Raw genomic sequence first — 12,017 nt, 5'->3', positions numbered from 1 at the left:
TTCCCCTGGCTCCGTACCGTATAATGTTAATTTCTTAAGATAGAGATTTCTCTCACTGTGTAAGGACAATAGCATATTTCAATAATTCACCCAAAATTTAAGCTTAATTGGCCGTATATCAATCTGCCGCAAAATCTGTTGGTAAAAAGTCAAGTATCCATTTGGAAAATCTGCAGGATTAACCACATGCAGATGCTTATTCAAATGATTGTATAGATAAAACAGATACTTTCTTTCTTCGCAAAATGCGCTTTCTTTTAATAATTTTACTTTTATTCAAATGATGATTCAATTAATATTTATACTGATATAAAAAAAATATATAACACCTTTACAATCAAGCGCACCTGTGGAAGGCTAAGTATGTTCTTAATGAAAAACATAGATATTTGAATGATAATGATTTCGAATTTTTCTTATTACTTAAAGGCTAATTTTGATTATAAATAAATATATTTACACTATATTAAATTTATTTTTATATTAGTTAATTTTGCATAGAGCATAAATTTTCTTCAGAAATTTATAAAATAAGAAAAGGATCGTGATAGCGATCCTTTTTTTAAAAAAAGGTCGATCCTGGATTTCAATCCCCTTTTTTAAAAAAGATTTTGATCGGGATCGATTAACAAGATTGCTCATTTTTTTATATTTTGTATATAAGTTATAACTAATTGCTAAATTTTTATGTTATAAATGGGTTTTTAGGTTAGGTAATCAACTACAATAAAATATAAATTAGGTAATAAATACAAAAATATAAATAATTGATAAATGCTCAAAATATCCAATATTTCGCTTGAGAGATTTCTTCCCACCCTCCCTTCTTTTTCTCTTCTTACCAATTTACGCAAACTTAGACAAACATTGAATGAACATTTTTTTAAAGTTGTCTTTATCAGATCGCCCTTTTCAAATGTATTTTTATGAATTACATGCATAATTCAAGAATATTTTTTTAGGTTAATATAGCTGGGTCATGGTTTTGTACAGATAAATTTCTAAAACTTAGTTTTGGAATCAAGCGAGTTCGACATTTACTGTAAATAATAAAAATAGATATCAATTTAGTGGCAAAAATTAAACCAATCAAAGGAACTGATGTGGTTTATTGATTTTACGACTAATGACCATATTTTATAATCAGAATACACACCTATCAACCACACGCCAAAAACTGAATATAAATAATGTTGAAAAATATTTTAAAAAAAAATATTAAAACAGATATATTAACAGAATTATGGAAATCTCATTTGTCTCGATTACATTTTACATTTATCACATCTCTTGACAATGTTAATATATTAGACGACAAATTTTGTCTTAATTCTGTCGGGTTTAATAGGAAAGAATCGTCTACTATCTTTGGAATAATAGGAATAATGTTACATACCATATGCCAAGTTGTGTCATTTTCATTATTTATTTTGATAAATTTATTTATACTCAAAATTTTCTGTCATTTTTTTTAATCATTTATATTTAAAAAATGATGTTTATGAATTACTCATTATATTATTTTTGAAAAAAATATTTATTCATTGACTGACAGTCATGTGAAGACCATATAGAAATTAATGATAAACAAGTAGAAACGGTATCAATATTAACTGCCATTGGTCTTAAAATCGAAATGGATATCGATTCTGTACGAATCAAGTTTTACAGGAATCTAAGTTTCGTTATACAAGCCTTGTCTTATTTTGATATGGAGCTTATTCAACCAAAATATTTATTTCCTTCTAAAGTAATGCGTGTTTTATATTTATAGTATCCAGGGGTCTGATTTTCTAGCCCTGCCCTAATTAAAAAAGGATTTTGATTCAATCCAAAGTTAATAGGCAAATTATTTATTTTCCCGGGTTCTAATTTATTTGAAGATAAATAATTAAAATTAATTGGGAATATATATATGTTCAAGATAATTTAAAATTAGTCACCATATTTCAGAATCATCCGTTATTCTTTCTTTCTTTCTTTATGGAGTTCTTTACATGTCATTATCACAAAAATTTTTCTCGAATGTCGATTAATACGAAAAAAAATTTTCCGTGAATAAATTATTTTAAATTATGACATTATTTTGTTTATAATTTTTATTTGAAACTAAATTATTTTAAGATGTATCAACTTTTAAACATGAAAAAGATCGATTTTTCTGACGGGAAGAAAACAATATATACAGATGATCTGCCTTTGACTCAAGATAACGATGATTTAGCATCTAACATTAATAAAGTAGTATACATTCAAAACTGCATTATTTTATATACTATTTTTAGTTAGCAAAAAATAATTACTTAGTTCTAGTAATATATTATATAAATAACAGCAGAATCAAGATAAAAAATACCCCCCTCCCTCCGAAAAGATCTTTATTAAATTTAAAAGATTATATTTATGCCTTAAATTCCGAAAAATCTTTTACATGGTAAAGATTTAGCTAGAATAATTATAACAAATATATTTTTATGATTAAAATATTAACTTTTCAATTTTTTCTCTCTTATTATGCAAGCAGTTCATAAGACAGTTCATAAAACATTTGATACCACTAATAAAACCACCTTCCTCTACTCACAATGAGGAATACGATTACTTAACTAGAAGTACATCATTGGTTGAATTATTCCTGAAAGATTTCGAATGGTCTTTCCATCACTGGCTCCTAGTCTTTAACAATGTATGGTGCCAAGATTGGTCTCCCTTCATAAATTCCCAGAAAATGATCCTTTATTTGGTGTCCTATGTTTACGCTAAAAACCAGGATTTTGTAATAGATCAAGTATTAAATATATATTTATTAAAATGGTTTTTATTTTTTATATGAAGTTGATCTCTAAAGTAATCACAATAAAGCTATAAAGTAATTGTAATATTATGTCACTAAACTGATTATTCATTTTTCCAGACTATTTAAAACTAATTAAAAAACTTGCTTCTATATTTTAATTCTGACCATCTCATTTGCTTTAATAGGATGACCATTAATCGGTACACTGTGCAGCGTGTCTCCAGTTGGTTATTATTCTCTTAATTAATCTTTAATAATCCAATGGTTATTACCTATTTCATAGTTCATTAGCGAAATATTTATTTGGTAACATTGCTAGATCTTATTAGACATGCTAAAAAATAAATCCTTCTTTATTTATTCGAACGTTTTCCAACTATGAAATATATATTTTAGGAATACTCAAAATTACTTGGGCGTGATGCTAACATTTTCTCAAGTGTCGCCACTATAAATCAAATTTTTTATGTAATTTTTTTTTTAATTATAAAGATTTTGAAAATATTTTCGGCAAACGATCAACTCATTACGTGTCACATGATGAACATAGTAGGAATTCGCGTAATAAATTATTTAGAAGATATCGATGACGCTACTTATAACGCTTTGACTAATAAATTTAGTTTACAAATTCAAATGTGGCTTGAATCGGTATTGTTTTATTATTATATATTTAATAGAGAATTATGATTGTGAATTTAAAAAAACGAAACTGAAATTTAAGAAATTGTACTAATTTATTAAAAGAATCATGGCAAGAGGCAAACGTCTCTCGAGCCCGATAGTATTTTTGACATTATTTCCGCTTTTTAGTGTTAACCCCACGTTTATTACAAAAAGAAAATGTGTAATATATATACTTTTAAGACGAGGAATATGAATTCAAATAAAAGCTTAATGCTGAATGTAGTTATTTTTATTTTATCACACCATATTAATATAATAATTATTTTAAATTTATTTTTTGAAAGCTTGATCCAACTTACGAAGATATTGAAGATTTTAATCCATCAACATTGCAAGATATAATAGTTATGTTGCGAAAGATAATTGAAATATTACCAGAAGGACATAGCTCTAGTCAAATGGCCTCTAGATTAATTCAAATCTTTTAAATATTTTGTTTTTTTTCATATAAATATTTATGGGACCATATGATATATTTATTTTAAAAAATGTATATATTTTTTTGTTTTAATATACCAAATTCAATAATTCATTTTACTTAAAGAAAGTTATACTTTTATCTAAAGTATATCATTCTACTTGTTTACATTGTCAAGAACGATTTATTTAAAATCTTTCCAATAATTTAAAGTTATAATGTTAGGATATTTTATTTTAATCAATCTATTCTATTCTATATTATTATAATTATCATATCATTAATATATATTTTTTTTAAATAACTGGTATATAATGTTAGTTAATCCATAGCAATTTAATTTAGGTAAATATAATTTTCCGAAAAATATAAATCTATAAAAATTTATTTATAAAAAAAATAAGATGGAAGTTAAAATATAATTTTTTAAGCCAATTTATTTTATACTAAATTAGTTTGATAACAGAAACCTCGAATAACCATAGAATAAGAACACAACCTAGTTCCTGAAAAAATATCTGACCGAAAGTTACATGTCATTTTTAAACATTAATAGTAATTTCAAAAACTATCTTTTATAATTTGTGCCTATGTTTAAGATAGAAAACATCTCTTTGTTTTTGACTGACTATAAAAAAAATATTTGTATCAGGAATAAAATTCAGTGTCCCTTTTACATCATTCGAAGAAGAAGTAATTCTTGAAATCTTTAACGAATTAAATTCAATTTTAAAAAAGAGAAAAATCTACCGATTTTTCATTTCAAATTGTAAAAAATGATTAAGTATTTTTTTAAAACTCATATAGATAAGCTATAACCTATAATGAGACGAGCTAACAATAAAAGAAAAAGGTTTTATTTTTAATTTATCCTTCGATTCATTTACCTAGATATAAAGTAATTTTTACATATTCTCTTTATTTTGCAATTTACTCCCATTCTTTACATATCTTATGTTACCCTTTTCATTTACCCAGACCAAAACTATAAACCCAATTCATTTCCTTTGAAAGCGAACAAAATTAAAATGTTGACAAAATATATTAAAGGGTCTCACATGAGAGTTATAGGGTGAATGTAATTAGATAAACCGTACATGACTAATTTAATTATAGATGTGATTAATATTTTAATTTCTGATTTTGCGAATAATTTGATTGTTCTCTTTGAATAACGACACTTCTCGGTTCTGATTTTTCCTAAACATCGAAAACATAATACAAATCAGGAATTTTTATAGAAAATAAATAAAATACAACAACAAATAAATATGTAAAAAAAATACCAGTCAAATGTGGAAAAAAGATTAAATATAAGATCCTCCAAATCAAATCCAATATGAGATCATCTTATGAGAATTGGTTATATCCATTATTTTTTTTTAAATTCTCAGAATTGTCAAAAAAAAAATTGTCACCTAAATTCATTCTTTTCTATTCATTTCCCTTTAAGCATCTGGTTCTAGTCTCAATCATCAAATCTCGCTATTTCACCAATATCCTCCCTCAATTTCTATCTAACATCAGAGTCCTCTAGTTCTGCCTCCCCCATTTTAGTCTTGTCTTGTAAGATCGGGCCAGCGGTAGCATCATCAATAAAATATAGGCTCGACCCATGGTCGGTAAAATATTATTGTTATATCCATTTTTGTGATTGATTATCAGAAATATTAAATTAATTTTCAAAATAAGAAAAGCCTATGGTGGTATGAAATATTTACTATTTATTTTCACATCATATTTTGTAATAAATATAATAAACATTAAATTATCAGTGAATGCTGAATATTTAAATTTATTGCATAACTTTAATATAGATAATGAATTAATTATTTTTAGTTTGAGATTTTATCCCTATAAGTTTTTTGAAATTTAAAGTGGGGATAGCAACGGGATTAAAACTTTTTTATATTGCCAGATTCTAAAAAAAAATTATTCTGGAATATTGAAATATTTTTTGATGTTTTATTCTATTAACTATTTATTTAATATAATTACTTTCAAACTAAGGAATCATTATTTTAAAATTAACAGATGGTGAGGATTTTATTTTAACGATTATTTCATATCTCATCTATTTTAATCCAAATAATTGACAAAGAAAAGAATTATTTATTTTTCAGACCAAATATATTTAAAAAAATTCTCGAATCTCTAAATGTTTACAATTTTAATAAGCTGATAAATGTTATTTTATGAAAAATAAACATATTGTTTTAAGATCTTATAGAAACCATCATTTATTTGATATTTTATGTGCTTCATAATGAAGTACTAGATATGATATATATATGATAATAGAGTATATACATTTATTTAAAAAAAATCAAACAAACTAGAATAAACTTCATAATCTTAGAAACGTCTTTAAAATTTTTAGATTTATTCTTCCGGAAGATAATTTAAGTTTTTTAAAGCAATTTTTGATAGTTCGTAAAAACAAACAACAAATATGGGAATGAAAATATGTAATCAAAATAATTATTTTTTTCTTTTTTTTAAATATTTTTTTCTTCATAAATAATAATTATCCTCCAGGTAATTTTATGATAATAAAGTAAATGCGAAAATTTATTTTGGAGAATTTCAAAAAATAACAATTTAATAGTATCATATTCAATGTTTAGATTTTCTTCTTCTATTAAGGTAATAAATATTAGATTGAAATTCAATTTAATTAAATAAAAATATATTTAACAATTTTGATTTTTGACGGAAAATATTATATTTCATTTTTATAAGCACCTTTTAGATTCTAGTTTTTATATTGATAAAAGTATTGAAAAATATAAATTTAAAAAAAATACTGTATAAGTTTTAATAAATATAAATGAAGAATAAATAGTATAAGAGCAATGTAGCGCGATTTAAAAACTGATCGAAACCTGATCAGTGATATGATTTTTTTCTATTAAAAATATGCATAATCATTAAAACCAGGTTTTGTAAAATGAAATTAAACTTGGACCAGGTTTTCAATTTATTATATTTTTTCCGATTCAGATTTTTTAAAAAAAATACTATTTTAATTTTACCGCTCGTTCTATATCGGGTATATTTTAGGCTAGGTCCGCATATAATTAATCTTTACTATTTTAAAATGGGTGGGGTCGGATGGGGGGGGCTTATTTAACAAAAATTACCAGGCCCTATTAAGTGAGTCAATTCTATTACCCCAATTTTAGTTTAGATGAATTAGACCAATTTGAAAATTAAAAACCGAACTATGGTTGAAGTCGTTCGGACAAAAAATTATTTTCTCGCATTCGGTGGACATTTATTTTAATTATGCCCAGACCGGATCTCGACACAATTTTAAATTATTTTATGTTGATATTGTTTTTATAAATATTCTTTTTCAAAAATATGACAGAAATATTACATTTTACTTCCAAGCTTATATTTATTTAGTTGAAATATCGTACTTTTCAACCATTCAGCATTTTTTTAAAAAATCGGATCGGATGGACCTATTTCTAAAATAAAATTCCTGATCGTACTCGGATCTTTTAAAAATAATTCTAGGATTGGATAGGACAAACTGATTTTATCTAAACTAGATATGGGATATTAAAAAAAAATTCTTTCAAAAAACAATATAAAATTTTATTTATTTATACCTCGTCTTAACTTCACAGTTAAAAATTTTGCCAATTAATTAATTAGTTTAACCAAACATTATAAACAAAACTCGTCTTTTGATATGATAAATTGATCCCTGTTTTAAAGGAAATATTTATTTTTCGAATAGTCTAATTTACCTACTATTTGAATATCAAGAAGTAATGAAAATTTGGAGAGAAGACATAAGATTTATTCACTAAAATTAATTGGTTGGTTGTGTAAAACCCAGACCCGGGGTTTGGGTATAAAAATCGACTAAACCAGCTCTGATCACGAACCCAGAGCACAGACCCGGGGTTTAGATCTAGAGTTCAGATAAACGAAAACCAAGAAAAAATAAATCTCATTTACTAATCTTAAATCTTATTATACATTCTAATTATAAATTAAAGCTTTGTTTATTATTTTATTCTACATTAATCTCATTTTCTAACCATTTAAATATTTGTTTAAAGGGGTGCTTTTGATTGGAGTTATTGACTTAGCCATTTTTTCTCTTCCAGACTACGTTAAATTTATATAATTATTAGTTTTTTTTTGGATTAATAGGATATCTACTACATACAAAATTTCTTAGTTATAATATCGACAATTATCTTTTGAACACATTATTTTTTAACTTTGCCATAATAATCCTCAACAATCATCATGTTTTTTTAATATTTTTGAAGTTGATTATTAATTATTATTTTTTAGTTATTTATATATATAGTGCTATAAACATTTCTAAAAAATCAAAAGCGTTCGCTTTCAACGTTCATAGACAAAAATCGAACGTATTCACGTTCGCATTCACTTTCAAATATACTAAAAACGTGCTCCAGGGGCAGATGAGGAGATTACAGTATAATACTTAATAAACAACTCTTTTAACATAGGGAATTTATTAAAAACATTTATTGTTTTGTCCTTGCTTCAAAAAATTGAGATAAGTTATCCTCCAATCCATCTTTTCCTTACTCGTCAAAAAAGTATATCTCGAAATTAACAGTTCGTGCATTCTCATTTCTATGGTTTTCAATGCATTTTTTCACCAATATCGCTAAAAGTTTATTTTTTATAGGTTCGTTCTGAGGAAGTTTTATCTATAGCCATTGAAGCTTAAATATTAAATGTATAATTGCAAAAAAACATATTGATCTTCATATATATGCTCAAATCTTTAAAAAAAATAAAATTTATCTAATTAATTTGATAGTAATAGGTTTAATATTTATATTAATCCCATTTAATAATGCGTCTATCAATAGTTGACCATAATTTAGACCACAAATTTTTTTTAATTTTAAAATAACTATCGTTATTGTTGGGGTCAAATAACCTAAATACATTTTTATTTCAAATTTAATGATTTACTTATATTATATAAAATAAAATAATTAATATTACAATAAATATCGTTTTAAATTGGAACTTGAAGATTTTGAAAGTATATAATACTTTTTGGGCACATTTTACATTTGGTTAGTATTGAATTAGTTGCTTCAATATAGGATGTTACTGTAAAATATTTATCATATTTGGGCCATGGTAATGATAATTCATTTGATTTTGAATTTTCAGAATCAGATAATGATGATGAAATTATAATTCCATGCGCAAATCTATTAAATTTAAAATAAACAATAATATTCAAATTAATTAACTATAATAATGGTGTGTTAAAAAAAATTGAAATGTGAAAAGGAAAAACAGTTGATTATAAAATATAAGACATTTTTCTTAAAAATTTGGATTAATATTAAATTTTTCAAATAAATAAAAATAAAAGGTGTTTTTAAAATTGAACGAACGTTAAATTCGAACGCGTTCGTCATAAAAAAGGAACGCGTTCACGCTCAAAGTTTGTCAAAAATAAAAGGAACGCCGTTCACCATTTTTTTCAAAAAAGAACTTCGCTCACGAACGCTTCAAAAACTATTAATATAGAAATTTTTTTTTAAAAAATAAATATTTATTAAATTAAACTTTCTCTATAATTTTTAAAATGAATTATTAAAAATAAAATTTCCGTTTTTTTTATATTTTTTAAGTTTATTAATTATTATTTTTCAGTGTAGTGATGATTTAATGAAACATATTGAATATTAAATTAAAAATAAAACCCATTCAGATAAAAATATTATGTTTACAAAAATAATTAAAATAACAAATTTACCTTTAAATACTTAAAAGAAAATGTTGAGAATAACATTATTATTTTTTTAAAAAATTTAACTTAAATTAATACTTCTTATAATTATTTTTTAATTTTATGACAATTTTAATTTTAAACTTATTCTAGCAAAATACACTTTTAGTCGGCTAAAAAATCGGCTAGTCCAAGTTTTTAAATCAAAAACTATCACTCTAGCTTTTCGGGGTTATTCTTAAAAAGATAGAGACTCAAATTTGGGAGAAATTAATATAAATTAAAACGCCTTATTGTTAACGGAATTTCTTCGGCAAGCTTCTGAAGAGTTGAGTTAGCCTGTATTTCATTACCCAATTATAGCAATAACAATAACTATATAAAAAGTGTAAAATGAAGATTTTATATATTTAGACTTCAGAATAGGCAGGACAAAAATTCGTTTGTTTATAATCCCCCCCTCACTCCCATAAATAAAAACGATTCAAAAGTATTCTAAATATCCCATTCAAGCTCAATCTTGCCGAATTTAAGAACTAGTGTTATCAAATGTACTTGTCTAAGATACAATTCTAAAATTAGAAAAAAATCAATATTTAAAAATAGGTATGAAATCAAAAAAAACCGGCCAGAAAGTTCGTATCTAATTCTGAACTAGGAAGGTATAGCTGGAAATAATGGCTCGGCTAACCAACATAATAACTCATTTTAATCCTAATTTTTTGGTATTTCTAAGCCTAGGTGGTTCCGTTTAATTTTTTTAACCCTATACTGAGTTGCCTGCCGGGCTTTACTATCTAACCCCAGAAAATGCCATTGCTTTTACTGTTTCTATACTTTTGGTAAATTATTTTTATTTGAACTATTTGGAATAACATTGTTCATCTGAAACCAGAATTTAAACCATGGGTCTGAACCCCGGGTGTGCTCCGAGTGTGCTCAGAGCAGGCCTGAGCACCAAATTGGGTGGAAATAAAACATACTTTTGGGATACAATACCATCATTGATAAACTTAAATGTATACATTTGAAATAATACAGAACATATGATTCTGAAATTTAATGATCAAAAATTGGTAAAGCTGTTAAAAGTCCCTATTCAAAAAACGGCTCGATTAAGATTTTAGCCAAAATAATATCTTGCAATCCTCGAGATATTTCAAATAATCTTTCTCCCAACTATGAGGAAAATCTCAAGACTTACAAAATATTATTTTGGCTAAAATCTTAATTGGGTCGTTTTGAAAATGGACCCAAATCAGGTTTATTAATAACACTAAAAATTGACTTAATTTAATAAAATTTGAATGGGTACTTTTAATAATAAATTTGCTCTGACTATGGACTGATAGCACATCAGGCCGTACAATTTATCTGCTTTCCAGTTTATAAAAGGATTGGAGTAGTTCTATCATGTCGCATTTTCTTCTTCTTTTTCTCCGTTTAATGGCTATTTCCAGAATTTTAGGTTGGATAGTTTTCCCTCTGATTTTTCTTTTGCATTTTTGACGGTCTTGAGCATCAATATTTGTTCATTTTTCTCATATCCGCCGTATTTATTCACGATCTTGGTCCATCCTCTAAGTCTTGATCCTCCTACTTCCATTAAAGTACATCTCTTTACCCAGTCCGTTTGTCTTACGTTCCACATGCCCAAAACATCTTAGCCTATTTCTTCGTATTACCATTCTAATCATTTCTATACTTAATCTTGCTAGCAATTCCTTGCTAGTTTTTCTATCTCTCAGATATACCTTACATTTCCATCTAATCATACTCATCTCTGTTTTTTCTAATTTGTTTCGTGGGTCGCTCCCATGTTTCGCCGCCATAAACTAAACAACTCCTCACATAGCTTATGTAAACTTTCCTCTTTAACTTCGGGGAGATTTTTTTTATTTGTTAGAATAGACGACATCTTTCTAAACTTCTTCCATGCTTCTCTGATCCTTTAACAGCAAAATCTGCTCCACCATCTCGTTTAAAATATCACCTAACTAACAAAACTTATCCACTTTTTCCAGGGTTAACCCATTGCCAATATCTAAACCACTATTTTCTACTTTATCAGTATTATGTACCCCTTTTATGCATCTTCTACAAATAAAGGTCATTCTTGCTAATATCAGACTTCCTTTTTCCCGTTTATCTATTATGCACCCATTTCTGGCATTTGGTACATTGGATTGAATTTCTAGCAACTCTTTTTCTACATCACAAGGCCAGTTGCCGGATTCCTCCATCTTTAGATTATCCACCAGTCATCACCTTTGTCTTAGCTGCATTCATTTTCAAGCCCTTAGCTTTCATAGCCATCTTCCATCTTCTAATTTTATCCCTCAATTCCTCCTAACTGTTTG

At 25.9% G+C, this 12,017-nt stretch overlaps 1 protein-coding gene across 1 annotated transcript in view; it reads left to right on the top strand.

Annotated features, from left to right (window-relative positions):
* The window catches only part of LOC135928623 (uncharacterized), a 55,303-nt gene extending 51,291 nt beyond the window's left edge, over nucleotides 1–4,012 (top strand). The window contains exons 25-30 of the mRNA XM_065465079.1: nucleotides 1,228–1,406; nucleotides 1,556–1,750; nucleotides 2,125–2,241; nucleotides 2,522–2,788; nucleotides 3,290–3,448; nucleotides 3,769–4,012. Coding sequence (XP_065321151.1) covers nucleotides 1,228–1,406; nucleotides 1,556–1,750; nucleotides 2,125–2,241; nucleotides 2,522–2,788; nucleotides 3,290–3,448; nucleotides 3,769–3,912 — 1,061 coding nt within the window. The 3' untranslated portion in view covers nucleotides 3,913–4,012. The remainder of the gene's footprint in view (nucleotides 1–1,227; nucleotides 1,407–1,555; nucleotides 1,751–2,124; nucleotides 2,242–2,521; nucleotides 2,789–3,289; nucleotides 3,449–3,768) is intronic.
* Nucleotides 4,013–12,017: the final 8,005 nt, after the last annotated feature.

Source organism: Gordionus sp. m RMFG-2023, chromosome 4 (genome assembly GCF_954871325.1).
Source record: "Gordionus sp. m RMFG-2023 chromosome 4, tfGorSpeb1-WG-v2, whole genome shotgun sequence".
Lineage (NCBI taxonomy): Eukaryota > Metazoa > Nematomorpha > Gordioida > Chordodea > Parachordodidae > Gordionus > Gordionus sp. m RMFG-2023.
Note: the sequence above shows the minus strand (reverse complement) of the source record. Positions and strands in the feature narration are given on the sequence as shown.